The sequence below is a fragment of the Medicago truncatula genome, chromosome 1, assembly GCF_003473485.1.
Source record: "Medicago truncatula cultivar Jemalong A17 chromosome 1, MtrunA17r5.0-ANR, whole genome shotgun sequence".
Lineage (NCBI taxonomy): Eukaryota > Viridiplantae > Streptophyta > Magnoliopsida > Fabales > Fabaceae > Medicago > Medicago truncatula.
Window position 1 is genome coordinate 40,031,121 of NC_053042.1, and position 18,871 is coordinate 40,049,991.

An 18,871-nucleotide genomic window follows, 5' to 3' on the forward strand; every position below is an offset into this window, starting at 1 on the left:
TGCATGTATTTAAAAAGAGAAGGAGTGGAGGAGGTCAGAGAATTCAGAAACGGTTCATAGGAAGTGGAACCCACAAGGTCGTGTAAAAATGCAAGCACGTTCTCCATCTCATGCCTTGCCTAACCTACTTCACAAGGTCAGAATAACTATGTCTTGCTAAATTAGGAGAGAGTAGTAAACCATCATTTTGTTCTCCGGTAATAAAATGTTAAATCAAGAAAAAAAGTCACAAATCATACTTGATTTCCATTCAAAAAAAATTATAAGCAGAATTTCATTTTTTAGATTTATTCAATAAATGATGTATGTAGTTTATATATATACCACATATATCATTTATTGAATGAATTTAAAAAAAGTTAATTTTTGCTTATAATAATGACCGAATGAAGTATCATTTTAAGAGTTCAACGGAGATATAATATCAGTGGAAAATAGTTTTATAGAATTCATAATATTGTCATGTTTTACATGTTAGCGCAGCAAATCAATGCTTGTCACACAAGCAATAGAAACCAGAAGCAGTTTTTCAGTTTTAGGGTTTTGGTGAATTTGCGAATTAGAGAGAAATTGAGAGAAGAGAAGATTATAGAATTGAAGAATGTAATTGTATTATTGAATTACTAATGAATGTACAAGATAATGGTCTAATATACAAGTCTAGTATAAGTTGCTTAAAGCACAAGCAAAGTAACAAACCCTAACAACCTTAAGCTACTTTCAAGGAGACTTATAACTAACCAAGAAACAAACTAAAAGTAAATGTGATTAACCAACTAACATGATTAAATCACTAACAAACTTGAATTAAAAACAAACTTACATTACATTCTTGACAAAAAAAAAAAATTGTTTTATATTGATTGTGCATGTCTCATATTTTGAATCAATTATATTTTATCAAATGTGCATTTGAGAGAAGTCATCCAAATAAAAAATCATATTTGTCCCGTGATCATAGCCAAGTTGGTAGGATAATGCATTATTATATGTAAGGGTTGGGGTTCGAACCCCGAATACCCCCAGTTATTCATCTTATAAGATGAATTCTAACCACTAAATTATTTGACAAAAAAAAAAATCACATTAAAACAAGCTAATGTATTTGTAAACTCATTTTAATCAAGAGTAATTTTACAAACATCAATTCAAATAAGAAATAAATACAAATGGTGTGGTTGATTTGCTAAACAGTATGTAATGGACAGAACAACACAAGACTATGCAGAATGACACATGACAAACTTTTATGATATTTAATAAAGTCATAAGACATTATGAGAACAAGACTTGGTCATTCTTCTCATTTATAGAGTAATTCATCAACATTATATAATTTCCTTTAAGAAACATCCATCTTTCTCGGACGTTGAGAGTTATAGTTGTTGGCATAATACTGTCCATCTTTCAATTGTACAACTAATCGTTTGACGGATATAGATAATTCTAGACCGTATTGTACAATCAAAGTGTTGACAGAGAATTTCTTTCATATAGGTTTTTATGATTCTTGTAGTTTATTTTTATGCTTGTACTATATGCATTTATTCATCAAAGAATGATGATCATGATGATCAACTAGGTAATCCCAACATGCTAAGTATCAGATGCACGTAATTAAATGGTAATCCAAAGATAAAGTGTTGGTTGATTTTAGCTTATGAGTTGCTCTCATTCTATGAGGTGTTAGTGTTCTTACGTATCGTTTGGCCAGACTTTTTTTTGGTCTAAAAGCTATTTTAAAATAAAGTTAAAATAAAGCTTTTTAAGAAAAAGGCTAAAGTTGTTTGGTTTCTTTATTTTTTTTTTTAGTTCTAAAGTTATTTTTGAGTTAAAAGCTTTTTGGCAAAATATTGTACAAAACTTTGAATTTATTATTTTTTGGTGGTGTCTGGGGTTCGAACCCGGGACCTTGCATATATTTATGCATTGTCTATAAATAAAAAAACTTTGAATTCATTATGAATTAACATAATAAATAAAAAAATGTCTAAAATATTTTTTGAAGGGAAAAATGTTTAAAATATAAAAGATATATTTTTACCAATACTATATTAACTCAATGACGTTTATTTTGTGTAACATGAATACAAATTTGTACAACATTTTTTCCAATTATACTCTATAAAAAATTTTGTTATAAGAATACCATATTTTTAGTGTTAGTCAAAAAGATAAGAATTTATATTATATAATATTATATTTGTTACATTGCTTGTGTCATTTAAAAAGATATGTTTAGTTTTTTTAATAAGAAAAAGATATGCATAGTTTGTTACAATACAAATGTGTAAATTATATATAAGTATAATTTTTTTAGGCAACTACACTTGTACTTTTAATTAAAGTCAAAATTTTATAAAAATAATTATACGCATTACACAACACTAACAAAAATTATACGCATTAGCATAACAAAAAAAAAAACAGAAAGAGGAACATAAAGTATTACCCTAAACGCTAACGTGTGTGTGTATTTCCGTGGTTGAAGAAAGGGAATAAAAATATTCGGTGTCATTCATTGACAGCGTGAATACAAATATTTGCGAGGTTGTGATGATCAAAAGATATTGAAATTAATATATAAGTGATAAAAAGATAATAAAATTCCTTAAAAAAATAGATAATAAACTTAAATGGAACCTCATTAAAAAATTAAATGGACAGGTTAAAAAAAAAATGGAAGAAAAAAGCATATTGAAAAAATAAAACAAAAGGTTGTCGGCGGGAGTTGAAGAGAGGTGCTTGTGAAATAAATTGGGGAGAAATAGTTTTTTGAAGTAGCATTCAACAACTTTTGGTTAAAGCTCATTTCATTCAATTTTATGCATTCTAAAAAAAGTAATTTTTTTCGAAGGTACTTTATTGATATTGTGTTTGCCCTAACTTCTCCTTAAAAACGTAGAAAAGCTGAAAAAAAAAGTCAGGTCAAACGGTACCTTAGTCATGGAAAAATAGAGGCCAAAGGAGGTAAGGTCAATACAAGAGCACCAAATGATGTATCTCAATTATGGTTTCAAGTACTAGAGAACTCCTAAGACCATCTTTAATGAGAGGGTCTTAAACATTTAAGACTCGGTACCTATTAGGTACCTCCATTGGGGTCAATTTTTTTCAAGGTCTTATAAGATCCATGGTCTTATTTAAGACCCCCAACTTTAAGCGGGGCCCGCACGCTTTTAATATGAAAAAATTAAAATGTAGTGATATAAAGTTATTGATAGTTTATTAGTGAGTCCAATTTAAGAATTTTGTGTGACATTTAGGTTGGAGGAATTGAGTAATTATTAGGTACTACATTAAAAAATTATAAATAAATGATGTGTACATGTGGGACCCATTTAAGAACTAAAAAATGAAGGTCTCCATTGTGGAAGGAAAATTTGGATTACTTCTTTCTTATTCATTTTAGCAATGACAATTTTTACATATAAAGTTAATCCTAACATACTTCCAAGAATCTAGAGTTGATACTCGCTAGTCATCAAAATAACCCGAGGCAATAATTTTATGAGACATATTTTTAGTGTGTCGCATTCATTTCACTCCATTAGAGAGTGGGTTTTAAAGAGCTAGGGCCGTGTTTGACATATCACCATACATAATGGTTAAAAGCTAAAAAAAATAATCATTTAAGTTTAGACAAGTATATTGCATGCTCATTTCGTTCTTATTTTTTGTGGCATTTAACAATTTCCTTGCTTTTACGGGGTTCATCCATCTTCTATCTTTTCTCTTTTTTTTAAAAAAGCCGTTGCCACAAAAGTGTATATCATGTAAACTCATTTGCAAGCCTCTAATGTCTCATTGCAAAAGACCAAAAAGAAAGTCCAGAAGGAATTAATTAGTACTCGACATTCTGGATTTGTCCACATATATTAAGTACTTTTCATTTACGCTTGAGGTGCTAGTTCAAATTTATTTAGAGATATTCGTAAAATGGTTATTATTGTCACTTTATTAATAAATAAAATATAAAGCCCCTTCCCCCAATTTTTTTTAAGAATTTTTTTTTTTTGCATTCTGCCTTGCTTTTTTTTTTTTACTAAAGCTACTGATACATTTCATCATAAATAGATGGTGTATCCATATACATAGGACTAATTAAATGAAATATACAGGATGGATTTAAGGTAAAAGTTAGAGGTTACTATCACTTTCGACTATTAAATTATCTTGTTTTTGTTTTTACTTAATTCACGTGATATTTACCCAGTTGAAGTCAAAATGATAACATTGAAGGGTGAGAATTTCAGCAACAACAATAAAAGACAACATAGAAGGGTGAGACAAGGCAAAATTAATGCATACGGTGAATATTTCAAAAGAAGAAATCATTGAATTACTACCATTTTGGTGAGAGTCCTGTTGGTCAAAGTGGGAGAAGATTTCGGGTAGTTAGCAAAATTTAATCAAATCTAAAGGAACAATAGACATGGAAAATATATTTTTTTTCCCTTGATAAGTATGTATTATTAAGTGAAGAGGTTTTGGTCAAAAAAAATATATAATTAAGTGAAGAGGTTTTCTTGATAATTAAATATTTTGTGATTCACATGTGTAAGCTTAAGTTGGTTGGTGGAGACATTGCATAATATACTTAATAAGTTCGAACGTCAAACACTCTACTTGTTTACCTTAAAAGTGAATTTTTAACACCGTCCTACTTAAAAAAAAAAAAAAAAAATTATTGTGATTCACTAACTGAAGCAACTGCCAAGAGTTCTGTCCCGTCGTGTATGTATACAGTCAGCATTACATGATGCATATGATGTTTTGTCAACAAAAAAAAAAAATGATGCATAATATATCTTTTTTTTTTTCTTTCAGAGAGAATATAATATAATATATCATGTTGTTGTTTAATTATTGGTGAAATGCATATCATGCTCGTTGACGAGATATACAAAATCGCATTAATATTGTAGAGTGCTCTAAAAGAAAGGCTAATCAACCATCGGAAAGTCAGAAACGTGAACATAGGGCAACCGTTACTTTATACATACATCTACAAAACACATAACACATCTACCCTCAAACCTCAACCATACTCTAACGTAAGTTGGTATATATTGTTAGTGTTGGTATTAATTCCAAATTTCTTAAAAAATGAATGTAGCAGTTGTAAACAGCACCACCGTGACAGATTTTGTCAATGACACAACAAATTTCGATAGTTTCGTGAAGGAATGGTTTGCAATGCTAGATGCCAATGGTGACGGTAACCTTTCGCGTGATGAAATTCGTGGTGGATTTGCATGGTTTATGCCTTTAGGCTCCCATTCACAGTCACAAGAAGAGATTGATCGCATATTGGAATTGATATTCACAAGATTTGATGAAGATCAAAATGATTCACTCGATTTAAATGGGTTTAAATCGTTAATGACGGAAATTATGAATGCCGTTGCTCGTGGGATTGGTGGCTCTCCTATTATTGTTGTTCTTGAAAAAGATAGCTTGCTTATGAAGGCAGTTCAACGTGAATTGGCATCACAATCATATCCTTCATGAATTATAATTATGATTATGTTCATTGGTTTTTATTCCTTGCAAAAAATGTATCATTTCTTGAACATTTTTAATTTAATTTGTGGGTGTATGATAGATTCTCTAAGCATGTTGAATTTTGTCAAATTAATATAATGCTTTTTACAATTCAGAAAAGATTAAATATCAGATTATGGACAGGGATATGCATGACTAATTGTTGAATTTTATCTTGGCTTGATTTGATATTGAGAGTTTAAAGTTTGAACTTTGAAGCACTGGTAGATTGAAAGGGAGAAATTATTGAGATTTCTTTTTTGTTCCGATTTGGATGCACGGCAGAGATTGCTTTGTGACTAATGCAAATTTCAAAGCATAATTTCGGCTGCAGATTAAAAATGTTGGTCGAGTATAGTTGAAAAGAGTGTTCCTAATACTTCTCATGTACTAAACTGTAAAACTATTATATTATCTTTTGCTTATTTATAGTGTTTCCTTAATTTATGAGAAATGGGCAAATGTGACAGTAGTTGAGAATGTTAAAAAATCACATTGGTGGAGAATTTGGAGCAGCAAAAAGAGCAAAAAGTAAGAGAGTATTTACATATTATTTTTATGGTATTGTTCGCTCGGTTCCTAACACAGCTCTTCCAAAATGGTGTCATTACAACTGGTTTATGATACACGGGTTGACCATAGTTTTCGACAGTTTTCTTAAACTTCAGTACAGAACCGGCTGAGCAGTGCCCAAGACGCTCGTACTCAAGTTTTTGCTCAAAAAGATACTGTTGTTGATTTTACATTCATTGCTTTAGATTATTTGGTCAATGAATAATGAATGTATGTTCTCCCATAAAGTTACAAAGGTGTTGGTTGCAATTTTCCATTTAAAAATGTATTGGTTGCAATTGTTCATATTAAGATCTAGTATATTATATTTAAACACTCTCCTATTAAATTTTAAAATAACTTCTATCTTGCCAAACAAGTCACTGGAAAGGCTTGAGTATTTTGTACAACATCATAGGTTACTTTCATTATCACTTTTCACTGTCCAAGAATTGATCAATTCTCAAGTAATCATTTGAATCGCGCATTTGTTACGAGACTCACATTGAGTAAATAAGAAAACTCAATGTGGTACTTAAACCCCAAGGTTCTCACTTAATGTACTAATTTATTCAGTTGAGCTCTCCTTGTGGGCTTAAGTTATAACAGCCGGTGTTTTTGTTAGAAACGGAAAACGGAAAGTACTACTTATAAGTTGAATTAAGGAAGACCACTGAATACTGATAGATGAGAAGGAAAAGGTCTACCTGTAGTAAACATTGCTTAAACATAAAAATATTCTGCAAATACTCCTAGTTATGCATATGCTTATCGGAAAAATATGTCAGATACTCAGAAAAATATACAGGCGCCAATTGCGTCATTACCAACTATATACAGTAGGAAAAAAAAACTATATAAATTAAGAATCATTGGCATTTTCATGGAAACATGTTACTAAGTGACGCCCTCACCCGCCATGACATTCAACCACCTGGTTTTTCAAACTTGAAAATCTGCAAAACTGCTTCAAGTGCAGAAACATTCCAACTCTCAACATGCCGAACGATCTGTCAAACAAAAATGTTTTAACCACTAGTTGACATGGATTTCAAATCACATTATGAGTGGAAAGTTTTGAGGCAAAGAGGCATTTTGATTCTGACTTTGAAATCTTCATTCAATTCATAAGAAGTGCTTCCATCAATAGCAATCAGAGGCCTCCAAGGAAGTTTCAAGTTGGTCCTGCATTGAGGGATAATAAAGTGTTTGAAAAAATAAATCCAGATGTTACATATTAACATGCTTAATGAGGAGGGTAAGCACCTTAATTTCCAAGATGCACGCAAAAAATTTGTGTCGGACTCAACTTCCTGCATTATTAATTTATATAATGAGTGAAGTACGGCGCTGTTTCTTTGAAGCAAAAAAGTGTAGTTCAAGCTGTTAATTTACAGATAAGATCTACCTTTTCGATCTTTAGTAGTTTAATTGAGGCACAGTCAAAGAAGGGAACGAGCAATTTCAAGTTGCGCGCATATAAGTCTCTACCTGTATGATCATACATCATAGATTCAGCTAAATGACACATTTTCAAACTGATGCCACTTTTTTTTCTCCTTTTAGCTGTTATAGTTCTTTTAAAGATTTGAAACAGCATGAGAGCGCGACAGCAATGTGTAACAGTTGGTTACTGATCAAATCGCTGATTGAGAAGACTAAATAAAGATGAGAAGATAAACCAAGCACAAGGGAAAGACTAGCATAATAGTAGTTATTGGTAAAAGCCATGATTCTTACCACTAAATTTAATGGTTGGATCTTCAAAGATACAGTTTTCTGTATAAATTGAAGAAGTGAAGTTCCCTGAATGTCAAACAAAGTGAGACAACTTTAGATAACATGCCAGAAAAGAAGCTGATATTGAATAAAAACTAATAGCAAAAACATGCTAAATTAGAGAGTAAGAGCAACCTTCTGACAAAATATCTGCTAAGACGGAAATTGAAAGATAAAACGAGGTACCTGTAACAAAGTAATCATTGTCATAATCAGACTTGATGATGATTAGAACATCTTCGACGCTTGAAACTGTGGAGTCATTATTCTGCTTCTCAATATCGTCGCTTAAAACACTGCATATTAATAAATTGGAGTATGATTCACTCAACAATTAATAAATGCATATGTTGACGATTAGTGAAGAAGAATGCATAGTACCCTGCCAGTTGTTTCCAACAACATGAACCACTAGATCATACACCAGATCAGACATGACACCGGTAGTAATTTAAGAAGAAAAAAAAGTGGTTGACACATACGGATACTAGACACGACACTGACGCTTAAACATTGGCCAATGTCGGATGTGTCAAGTGTATGACATTGGCATGTGTTTGAGTACCAAAGACGTCTTCACTCTGAAGTGTTTGTGCTACATAAATGGCATAGATACCTTGTTTGTTGGGGAGGAGAGAAAAGCCTCAGGAGCTCCGTCACTCCACTCACTGCAATCTTCAGAACCTGAGGGGTTTCGTTTTTCTCTCTTACCATGTTATAAATTGCACAAGTGTTTCTGCTACTCGGTGTGTAACTGTTTGAGCAGTGTTGTTTCCGCAACTGCAAGGGCGGCGTCCTAGTCTTAATCAGAGATTCAGTAAACATTAATCATCAGAATTTACTTCTTCATATAAATAATTCAATTTGATCACTTTACAAATAACTCATCTCAGAATAAAGACATTTATTAGTAGTGTTTATTACCTGGGAGTGGAAGTGTAAGGCTATTGTCGGGGATTTTCCGTTGAAGCAGCATGTTTTTGCCATTTCATTCGACTTCTTTATGATTCAATTCATTCATTCATTCATATGTTTTGCTTAGAAGTTAGAATAGGTAATCATTTGCAAAAGATGTTTGTTTTTACTCGGTTTTATTGGTCCACTTAAGTTCAATTCATTCATACATTTTCTCTGTACAATCCTTCAGCTAATTATGTGTGGTCCTGTCAAAAAGAAAACTAATTTATGTGTGGCTAAGGTTCCCTCTCCCTGCATGCTTTTGTGAATGAATGAGACTTCTTCGGTCATAAAGCATTCATGTCAGTCCATTTATAATTAGAAGATTAGGCCCAACAAAGTTAAGTACAAATAAAGCCAGCAGCATGACTGATTCATGATAATTTCTCCTTCTGCCCCCTCAACGACGCAGGGGTTTACCATTCTGATAGTGTATTTTGACAGAACTGAGCATGGATAGGGCGGATTGAGAAACCGTCCCGATTATTCCATTCAGCCTCCCAAGTTCTAGAGCCTGAGTGAAAAATAGTGCACTCCATTTTTTTTTTTTTTTTTTTTACAGAAGCACATTCTATTGTTTTATTACTGGAATTACTGAAGTACACTTTATTGTTATCAAACTGAATGTTGCGCCAAAAAAGATAACTACGTTTAGTGGGTGTCTGATGTTCACTCTATTGCTTGAAAGTTCAACTTCAGTTTATCCTTTAATTGAAGTTTTGGAACCTTCATCGATCTACTTTCAAAAATATACTTTACATGTAAAAGCTCAATAGCAATATCATTGTTATTATTTTTATTTGTTTGAGGGGGCAAAGTAGGAGAGGAATTATAAGTTTAAATGGACATAAGTTATGATTTAATCCGCCTGTACAGTGATCACTTCCTCCAGAATTACCGCATTATTATCTTAATGCATGATTTTAGTTTAAACACATATTAAGAATGTCAAAGACGGGATACGAATCACAATTTATAGACACCATATAAACAACACCACTTGCTGCAATACTAACAATTTTATAATTGCGTTTGGATTAAATATACAACATAAAATGTTACACGCACAAAGAACAGGATTACTTCATATAACGTGACTACCTTTCCTGCAAATTTCATATAACTTGACTACCTTATCCGTAAATTCCTCTTATACTAGACTCAATTCATCTTTAGTATTTGTAAATTTAATGTCGTCTTTAGACTGTGCAAGAAGCTCCTTCCGCAATGCCACCAATTCTTCCCCCGCATCACAGATATAGGCTGAAGTTTGCCGACCAGATAAGGTTGCACCTTCCATGCTGTCTATGTAATCCTGAACAGATTAAACATTTCAGCATGCAACTCGATAAAACAATAGAAGTTGGCAATATCAGTTAAACTTAGATATCTAGAGACTGCTGTGACACTGGAGAAAACATATTGTAATTGCAGGACAAACACATTGTAAGAACTCTAAATGTTAGAATCAACTGGAAAATAAAGTTGGAAGCTCTGTCCACGGTAGTCAAAAGGAAAGGTTAAATCCGTTTGATAAATTTGAACAAGCTCTATCCACAGTTGAAAGTGGAATATTAGATTAGTTTGTTCTAAGATGAAGAATACAAGCATTGTAAAAAAGTACCTGCTAATACAAACTTCTATTAAAATAAGGTGCATACTATATTTTATCCTTGTATTTTTTTTTTCATATGCCAGTAAACTATTACGAGTAAAATAACATCATAACTACACCGTCCATCTAATATTTATGATATGTCAATAGATTTTGCACTCCTCAATTCTGATACAAAACCTAAAATATGTGACAAGGAAATGCATGAACATGAGGTATTTCACATAAGATGGAACCACCGACAATTGATACCCCATTCAATCAAATGCAGCAACAACCAGGAACTTATTGTTAAGAGTAAAAAACAACACATTACAAAATATTTTCATATTTAATACTTGAAGCTCAAAGAGCCATATATGCAAGATTATAGATTAACTGACTCCTCTATACGGTCTCATGTGTTTCAGCCACAAAAAATATCAGCAGCTGCAAACTTGAGGTCTGGATAAGACAAGCACGAGTATAATAGTAGTCTAGAGGATGGAGGGTATTTTGAAGTTACCTGTTTTGTGTAAGAGCCAGAAAGAAAGAAATTTTTCACTGGTGTCTTTTGGTCAGGTCTAAATGGATCTTTACCAGGTCCCTCACGGTACAGAGATTGTCCAATTTTAACAACGGATGACCAAGTCACTTCTAAACCTTGAGATGATGGGAACAATGATATAACCTGGTAATGATTTTTAAATTAATTTAAGATGCCAATTTTCCATGCCATTACTAAATCAACAGTGAGAATATCATAAAAAGAATAACATACTGCACATTTTTTAAACTACCTGTTTTGCTACTCTCGAAATAATTTCTTCATTTGGCAAGGGCATGTATGGATCTCCTGGCGTCAGAACACATCTGAGAGTTGAAATGAAATTTATATATTTAGAAGGTTAAAAAAAATATTGTATCAACATATGTTGAACTTGGAGAGAGAGAGAGAGAGAGAAACAGTAAGGCAAGTGCATTCACCTATGCTAACTGACCATGTAACCATTGCATAAGATAGCCGTGTGCGATTTTATGTAAAAATTGTTGAAAATGATAACAGTAGGAAGCTATGAAGTATTAGAAACATTAGAATATATAATCCCATACTCCCATTGTAACTATTTGGTTCCCAACTTACAAAAATACCCTTGTAAGTTTATAAGTGCTCATGGAGAAGTTAGATGAAAGAGCTTCTAAAAGTTGAGGTGCATAAGCTAATTTGACTTAGTAGATTCATAGCCAATGCAAGATCATTTCAATTTTCCATTTCCTTTAAGTACTTTTTGAAAAGTATATCCAAACTAGCACTACATAAATGACGAGTTGCATGATGGTGCATAACATACTTAGTCAGTTAGTCATGGATGATTTTACGCGTAAATTGTCAGAAATGACTACAGTTGTTATTATGATTGTATAAAATAGTTCAATCATCGGAAATTTAGCTTCTACTTATCTTCCCATGTATATAACTATCAGTATGCTGAGTGTGAAACACCCAAGAAACTCATAAAAGTCTCTCTTAGAATTAATTCTCTAACAACTCAACGTAAACATCACTTACTGGAGCAATGATCCTTGTCCCTCAATGTAATAATCTTCAGGAGATGCGAGTGCAAGGTCTGCAAAGCAAGAAAAATCTGCATCGGGAGTATAGAGAAGGTTATCTAACCCAGTAGCTTTCTTCAGTTGCCTGCCATCCAAAATGTAAGGGTTCGTAAAGAAATTAAAAATAATGATTGAAGGGAATATGTTATACCTTGTTCTTGAAACAAAATATCTAATTTTACAGTTCCTATATGAAGCCTGTCATTTCGAGAATTACCTTGACAGTTCTAGATTCTGCAACTCTGTAACCCAACCATTGTATCTGAGTTGCACTGTGACCACAGGAACTCCAACAAGTTCGTATATGTTATTGAAAAACTCCTTTTCCCTCCACTCTGATGGGAGTAACCTTTTAATTCCAGGGACATCACAGGCTGATATCAAGTCAATGATAGGTTAAGGCATTGTAGATTGTTACGGTGATATGAGATCAATACAAAAACTAGGGCAAGCAAACTACTAACCAGCAACATAAGCATCGGCTTCCACAATTTTCTTCTCAGTAGCCTGAGGAAATAAACATTAAGACTTTCGGAATGTTATTTGAAATCTAACCAAGCATGTAAAGATCTTAAATAGTGCAGATAAAGTATATCACCTTTGACAAGGAAAGTCCTGTAACATAAGTGCTCCCATCAGCAGATTTATCATAAAGTACTTCTCTGCATCCCCACCTTAGATGGAACCTGTTTCAGCAATGAATGAGAATCTACATAGGGAGAAATTTGGATAGTTATGGTAATGGCAATATTCTTGTGTCCGTATTATACCTGCCCCCTCTATCTGTGATGTACTTCCGGATAGGGCCGCTCAAATAAACATCTGGTGAACCCTTCAGCATCCGCAAAAGGGAAGCCTCGGTTTTTGTGGCAAACAATGCAAATATGGTAAGCATGCAACGGGCACTGATATTATCACAGTCAATAAACCCAAGGGCATAGGCAACTGGATCCCACATTTTTTTAATACTTGTGCGTGTGCCACCTTTGGACATAAACCAGTCTGAAAAGCTAACCTGCAAGATATGCATTTAATAGTTAAAAGACTAGAATTCGACGTTAAGACGGAATATTGACAAACACGGTACAAAGCGAAACAATAGACTTGATTTCGTATACAGCCAAGGCCTCAAAAGATCCATTTCCACTTGCTCCTTTGTAAGTGGGTGCATGTCTGATGTGAATATATGGATGGGCATGCGCATGTGCAATGGGAAAACGTAGAAGTCGTCCAAATACAAAGCTAAGGAGACAAATAATCAAGAAAATTTATTCGGAAAGGGACCAAAAATAACATCCTCTTACACTATCCAAATTCCTTATGTCCCTCAATGCACCATCTGGATCAACAAGAGCTCTGACAACTGGACTCAGTGCAAGAGCCACAGCATTTCTAGCCTTATCATAAGTCTGATACATAAACAATATGCAAGTTAGATGCAATGACTTCCCCAAGGAGATAAAAACGTGCACACGACTACAGTTTTCATGTCTTGCATAATACTCTTGATCCAGTCACGCAATCAGAACAATATGGTAATAGAATACACAACGCGGTTACCTTAAGCTGATTTGTGGTCAAAAATGCATTTATCCCGTGTAATGGAGCCCCAACTGGGAAGCGAAAATCTAGTTCTGCACTGTAAAACTAAGTTAAGAACAATACACTCTGAAACTATTGTCTATTCATAAAAGCAGCGCTCTCATGGATGGAAAAAATAAACAAGAAAATAACGTGAACAAAATGAAGCAAGGTATTGCAATTTGCAGCAAATAACATACCTCCAATTTGACCCCCTTTGTTTACAAAGGTGTGAGTGTGATCCTTCACAAGTAGATTGTTCTCCGCACCCACCTAGCCCCAGGAAGGCGAAGAAAATTTAATCCAATTATGGATTGATATGATAAAAATGGAAAAAAATCAAGAAAGGCAGTAGTACAGGTATGCCAAAAAATAGGGAGAGAGAATACAACTGAAGAAGCACATGCATTTGGACTGCAAAAAAATTGTTCACCTTTTTCAATAGTCGGAAAAGATTGTTGTAGCAACCAAAGAAAACATGCAATCCCATTTCAATGTGATTTCCACGTTTATCAACAAAAGAACCAACTTTGCCACCAATAAAAGTTCTTGACTCGTATATATCCACCTGAATGAGAGAACATTGAAAAAGAAAACACAATATATTAGCCAGATATCTTGGCACATTTAACACCATGATTACACAAGAAATCACATAAAAGATTCACTTCAGTTTGCTTCAGAAGGTAACTTCACTGTATGCACCATAATTAAATCCAATTTCAATATATATGATATGAGCAAGCCATCAAGACAAAAATAGACGGAGAGAAGGAGCAAAAACCTCATGTCCTTGATCCAAGAGTTCGACTGCCGTTGACATGCCTGCAAGCCCAGCTCCAATGATAGCAACTTTCAACTTCGGTCCTCGATAATGTTCAGGCTCCGGAGGAAATAGTCCTTTTGGTGCTGGCAGGTGAAAGTGAAATATTTTGTGTCAAATTTTCAGCTTATGAAATGTTACACAGAATGGGTAAATTTATAACTACAATCACATGCATAATCCCACACGACCCATGTAGAACTTGAATACTATCAAGCACAAACCAGTTCTCACCCAGCAAGATCCATTGACAATTCATGCCAAAATCAAACTTTGCACAAGACCACACACCCATCAACAATTCATGTTAAAATCAAAGTTAGAGTACAGTTCGTTTTGTTCGTATACCAAGGTGCCGTTTGGATTGACTTACTTTTGAGCTTATGCAAATAAATAAGCTTTTAGTATTATTGATAAGCTTATTTATTTGCATAAGCTATTTTAAATAAGTGAATCGAAACACAGGAAAATTGATGATGGTAAAAAATTAGAGATAAACAGTTGGAACGAAAATGTATTACTAACCGTTGGTACTCATGTCGGAAACATTAGAATCCAAAGAACAACGAACTCGAGGCTTGTAGCTACGGGTCTTAGTAAAACGGGAGGGAACAAAGAAGGCAACAGAATCTCCAGGTCGGGTTGTAGAGAGTGAAGTTGCAGGACAATGAATTAAAGAAGTCATCATCGGATATGAAAACCGACTTAGTTGGAAAAAGGAAAGAGAATTAAGCACTATTGTTTTGTTATAACTTATGTTTTTATGAATAAGATGAAAGAGAAGGGTATCTGGCTACGTATGTTGGGAGGAGATGCTGGGATTGCTGAATTTGTCTGCTAGTTTAGTTTGTTAGTTGAGAGTGGATTAGAACTTGTGAGTTGTGAGTGGTAGTAGAGTAACCCACATCTATTATTATTATTATTATTGTCTATTAAAAAATGGCAATTGAAAATTACTTTGTCCTATATTTTTTAGTTAATGGAAAGTGTAGATGCCACTATTGTCTCTGGCATTAACATTAACGATGGATAATGGAACAACAACACAACACAACACAGCTTCATCGTTTTTGTGGGTTTCTACCTAGTGGAGATATCCCCTTTCACACTTACTACTATTGTATGTATTATCCTATCCTACTGTCATTTTTGGTCCGTCCTAAATAAAACACACCACTTAATCAACTATGCCTATGTTTATTTGGCATACATCCTCTATCTCGCAGAGTAACACAAACTCACTCACCCTCTCACATGCTACAAACCTCAATCATAGCCGCAAATCCTCAACACCATGAAAGAACCCTTAATTATTTATTTCTTCATTTTTCAATTTCATGCATACTTGGGAAGCATTGGAATCAATCGATATTGGATGTTGAAATTACAAAAAACTTGATTACGCGATACCAAATTCTGGACAATCTAGAACAATATTTTGATGGGGTGGTGAGTGGGTGTAATTTTGAAAGGGTTAAAATTGCCATTTTTTTATGGTTTGCAAGGTATGTGTATAATTGTTGGGGTGTACGGTAAATTTTCCCAATTTGTGTAAGAAGATTGCTTTTTAGGTCCCCCAATATCTCTTTAGGCCTCCTAAAAATACAAAAATAACCTTTATAATACATCCGGTAGTTACATACCGGTAGTGCATTTTAAATTTTCAAATTTTACACCTTCGGTATGTACATACCAGAGGCACATTTACAAATTTTCGCGTTTATCGCATTATGTTATTTAAATGTACATGTTCTGCTATGTTGGAAAATTCACAAACTTTTGGTAGGGTGCATAAAATTTACAGAAATAAAAGGATCAAACTTTTCATTGAATATGACAGAATTCTAAAAAAATTATGCAGAAAAAAATTATGCAGAATATGACAGAATTCTTCGGTTAGAATTCTAAATGATTGCAATTGAGTAAAGATTGACGCCATTTGTTCTATTAATTGTGATGAAAACACAACAAAAATTGGCCAAAAAACGCAAGGTATGGAACAATATTAAAGCTTAGAAAATAACTCTTAAAAAACTGCACCATTTTATACAGATAACAACGTGGGTGGAGTACTGTATATATATACCGGAGGTGTAATTGAGAAATCGCAATATGAATGTTCCTCCATAACATAACTACCGAATGCGATAAACGTGAAAATTTGTAAATGTGCCTCCGGTATGTACATACCGAAGGTGTAAAATGTGAAAATTTAAAATGCACTACCGGTATGTAACTACCGGATGTATTATAAAGGTTATTTTTGTATTTTTAGGGGGCCTAAAGAGATATTGGGGGGGCCTAAAAAGCAATCTTCTTTGTGTAATATCTAGGCCCACTTTGTTGCGGCCCAGGCCCATTATTATATTATCCAAACAAATAAATCAGTGAATTATGCTCTTCACCCTGTGTAACACCCCGACTTCCCAACAGTTATATTAATAAGTAAAATCAGAGTTAAATCAACAACGGAGTGTTACACTGCTTTTCAAAAATTCTTGAATAGGATAAAATGTTATTCATTAAATAATAGTTCATTAAAACATATCAATTCATCGCAGCGGGAATAATTTTCAACATTAAACATCCTTCAAATAAATCCTTGGCACTTGGCCTCAACAAAATATCTTTAATGATTAAAATCAATATCAACAGGTTCATAACGATACATAAGGAATGAAAACATGACAACGATATCCCATCCCGTTACGTATCAGAGCCCTAAGACACTTGAGCCACCACTTCTAATATTCTTCAATACCTGCAAGTTACCCATACGAAGGGCAACAATTCCAAGCAGAAGGGGTGAGATTCACAAACAATAATAATAGATATATATATAAATCATCAACTTAATTAAATAACATAATTAACAACATATACCCAATGATAATATTCATACTTCTTCAATTTTAATAACACTTACTAATCCAATCAACAACAACGACACATCAGTATTTATCAACGACTACAACAGCTCATTCAACAACACTCAACAACATCAACCACAACAACTCTCTCAACAACATCTACAACAACAACAACGTGGTACTAATTTCAACGGGTTGAATGACTAAGCATTTCGGGGCATAAGCCCCCAACAATTTGAATGACAAGGCATTCCAGGGCATGAGCCCTCAACAGTTTGAATGACAAGGCATTCCAGGGCATAAGCCCTCAACAGTTGAATGACAAAGCATTCCAGGGCATAAGCCCTCAACAGATTCCTAATCATGAAGGACTCAACTTGTGTATATCAGCATACAACTCAACTACGACAACGACAACATAGGCAACGACAACGACCGTGCATAATAACTATGACTCACTCCCCAACTTGATCAACATCAACAACCTATGACTCCGTTACTTAGAACGACAACTCGCCACTTACAACTCGAACCAACACATTGTACATTCTAATTGAATGCAGTTAAGTATAAACCAGCGATCATTAACAATCATAATCAATCAACAACAACACAACAGTATACAACAGCATGATATAACAATATCTTATACAATCCAACGATGTCTAGCATTTTCACATAATCCAAGTATTACTTATACAATTTTTATCACATTAATAACCTCAATTTACCCTATCCAGCTTCACAGTTCATCATTTAAATCCTATACATCTTTCATTGCTATCTCAAGGTTCAACTCACAGCCTCTCGTGCGACAAAGTCACATGAAATCCTAAACAACGCAGTCTGCCAAGCACTAGCTCGCGAGGCGAGAGCCTCTACTCGCCACGGCGAGTTAGGGTAAAACACTCTAGAATCCATTCTGACCCTATTCCGAGTTCAAACTCATTCTAAAACTTTGCCTAATCATGAAGGTACATGTTCAGGCCCTCACAAACACCTAAGGTTAAACTCACAGCTCAAAAACACAGAATCTTGCAAGCTCTCTGCCCACACTCGCCACGGCGAGTAAACTTGCTCGCTATGGCGAGCTGCGAAATGCAACTCGCGAGGCGAACAACTCCTGCTCGCGAGGCGAGCGATGATCTTCATCACTCGCTATGGCGAGGATCATCACTCGGGAGGCGAGCGATGAATAACAGTACGGCCAGGTTACAGTTTTTCTCAAAAATTCACCCAAACCCATTGTTCTAACCTTAAAACTGATTCTAAACATCAATATATGAAACATTTAAGGTCTGTTCATCATTTCTACATCAATTCACCCTAATTCCATCATTTAATCATCAATTCTCATCATAACCCTAATTCCCAATTCTCCAAATTTATTCATAACTTTTGTTAAAACATAATCAGAATCATATACACTAAAATTAATGTAAGTTAGCCTCACCCTTACCTTAGATAATCGAAATCGCAGCCCTTCTTGGTTCTCTTCCCTTTTCTTGACTTTTCTCCCTTTTCTCTGTTGTACGTAAAAACTGCTTCCCCCAC

At 34.0% G+C, this 18,871-nt stretch overlaps 3 protein-coding genes across 6 annotated transcripts; 1 reads left to right on the plus strand and 2 right to left on the minus strand.

Moving 5' to 3' along the window:
• Positions 1-4,936: 4,936 nt before the first annotated feature.
• On the plus strand, positions 4,937-6,459 carry LOC11407972 (uncharacterized). 3 transcript variants are annotated; one of them, XM_024782173.1, is made up of 2 exons: positions 4,937-5,501; positions 6,002-6,459. In XM_024782173.1, exons 1-2 carry the CDS (start codon positions 5,110-5,112, stop codon positions 6,012-6,014), a joined length of 405 nt encoding a protein of 134 aa, XP_024637941.1. In that variant the 5' UTR covers positions 4,937-5,109; the 3' UTR covers positions 6,015-6,459. The 3 variants fall into 3 exon arrangements, with proteins under 3 accessions (XP_024637941.1, XP_024637938.1, XP_003591012.1); XM_024782170.1 differs by having other exon boundaries at positions 6,009-6,459; XM_003590964.4 differs by having other exon boundaries at positions 4,937-6,459.
• Positions 6,460-6,787: 328 nt separating this feature from the next.
• On the minus strand, positions 6,788-9,043 carry LOC11412057 (uncharacterized). Of its 2 annotated transcripts, none has more exons than XM_024782163.2 (8): positions 8,803-9,043; positions 8,495-8,658; positions 8,065-8,174; positions 7,840-7,905; positions 7,508-7,590; positions 7,366-7,412; positions 7,206-7,284; positions 6,788-7,109 (listed from the first exon to the last, which is right to left on the minus strand). In XM_024782163.2, the coding sequence occupies exons 1-8, from the start codon at positions 8,863-8,865 to the stop codon at positions 7,026-7,028; spliced, it is 696 nt and encodes a 231-aa protein (XP_024637931.1). In that variant the 5' UTR covers positions 8,866-9,043; the 3' UTR covers positions 6,788-7,025. The 2 variants fall into 2 exon arrangements, with proteins under 2 accessions (XP_024637931.1, XP_003591013.1); XM_003590965.4 differs by having other exon boundaries at positions 8,495-8,679; positions 8,803-9,037.
• Positions 9,044-9,822: 779 nt separating this feature from the next.
• Positions 9,823-15,325, minus strand: LOC11415648 (zeta-carotene desaturase, chloroplastic/chromoplastic). The gene is made up of 14 exons (XM_003590967.4): positions 14,973-15,325; positions 14,409-14,533; positions 14,058-14,192; positions 13,825-13,897; positions 13,604-13,677; positions 13,348-13,452; positions 12,814-13,058; positions 12,642-12,729; positions 12,508-12,550; positions 12,261-12,417; positions 12,000-12,128; positions 11,230-11,302; positions 10,956-11,120; positions 9,823-10,150 (listed from the first exon to the last, which is right to left on the minus strand). The coding sequence occupies exons 1-14, from the start codon at positions 15,133-15,135 to the stop codon at positions 9,986-9,988; spliced, it is 1,740 nt and encodes a 579-aa protein (XP_003591015.2). The 5' UTR covers positions 15,136-15,325; the 3' UTR covers positions 9,823-9,985.
• Positions 15,326-18,871: the final 3,546 nt, after the last annotated feature.

Bases quoted from the DNA above. Each gene is read 5' to 3' on its own strand.
- LOC11415648 (XM_003590967.4), bottom strand. From the start codon at position 15,135: ATGATGACTTCTTTAATTCATTGTCCTGCAACTTCACTCTCTACAACC. The intron at 13,898-14,057 runs GTGAACAATTTT...TCCTGGGGCTAG, and splicing joins TTTTCCGACTATTGAAAAAG to GTGGGTGCGGAGAACAATCT. The intron at 10,151-10,955 runs GTAACTTCAAAA...TAATCTGTTCAG, and splicing joins CTGGCTCTTACACAAAACAG to GATTACATAGACAGCATGGA.
- LOC11412057 (XM_003590965.4), bottom strand. From the start codon at position 8,865: ATGGCAAAAACATGCTGCTTCAACGGAAAATCCCCGACAATAGCCTTA. The intron at 7,906-8,064 runs GTACCTCGTTTT...TTTGACATTCAG, and splicing joins CAATGATTACTTTGTTACAG to GGAACTTCACTTCTTCAATT. The intron at 7,110-7,205 runs GTCAGAATCAAA...TTTGTTTGACAG, and splicing joins AATTGAATGAAGATTTCAAA to ATCGTTCGGCATGTTGAGAG.
- LOC11407972 (XM_024782170.1), top strand. From the start codon at position 5,110: ATGAATGTAGCAGTTGTAAACAGCACCACCGTGACAGATTTTGTCAAT.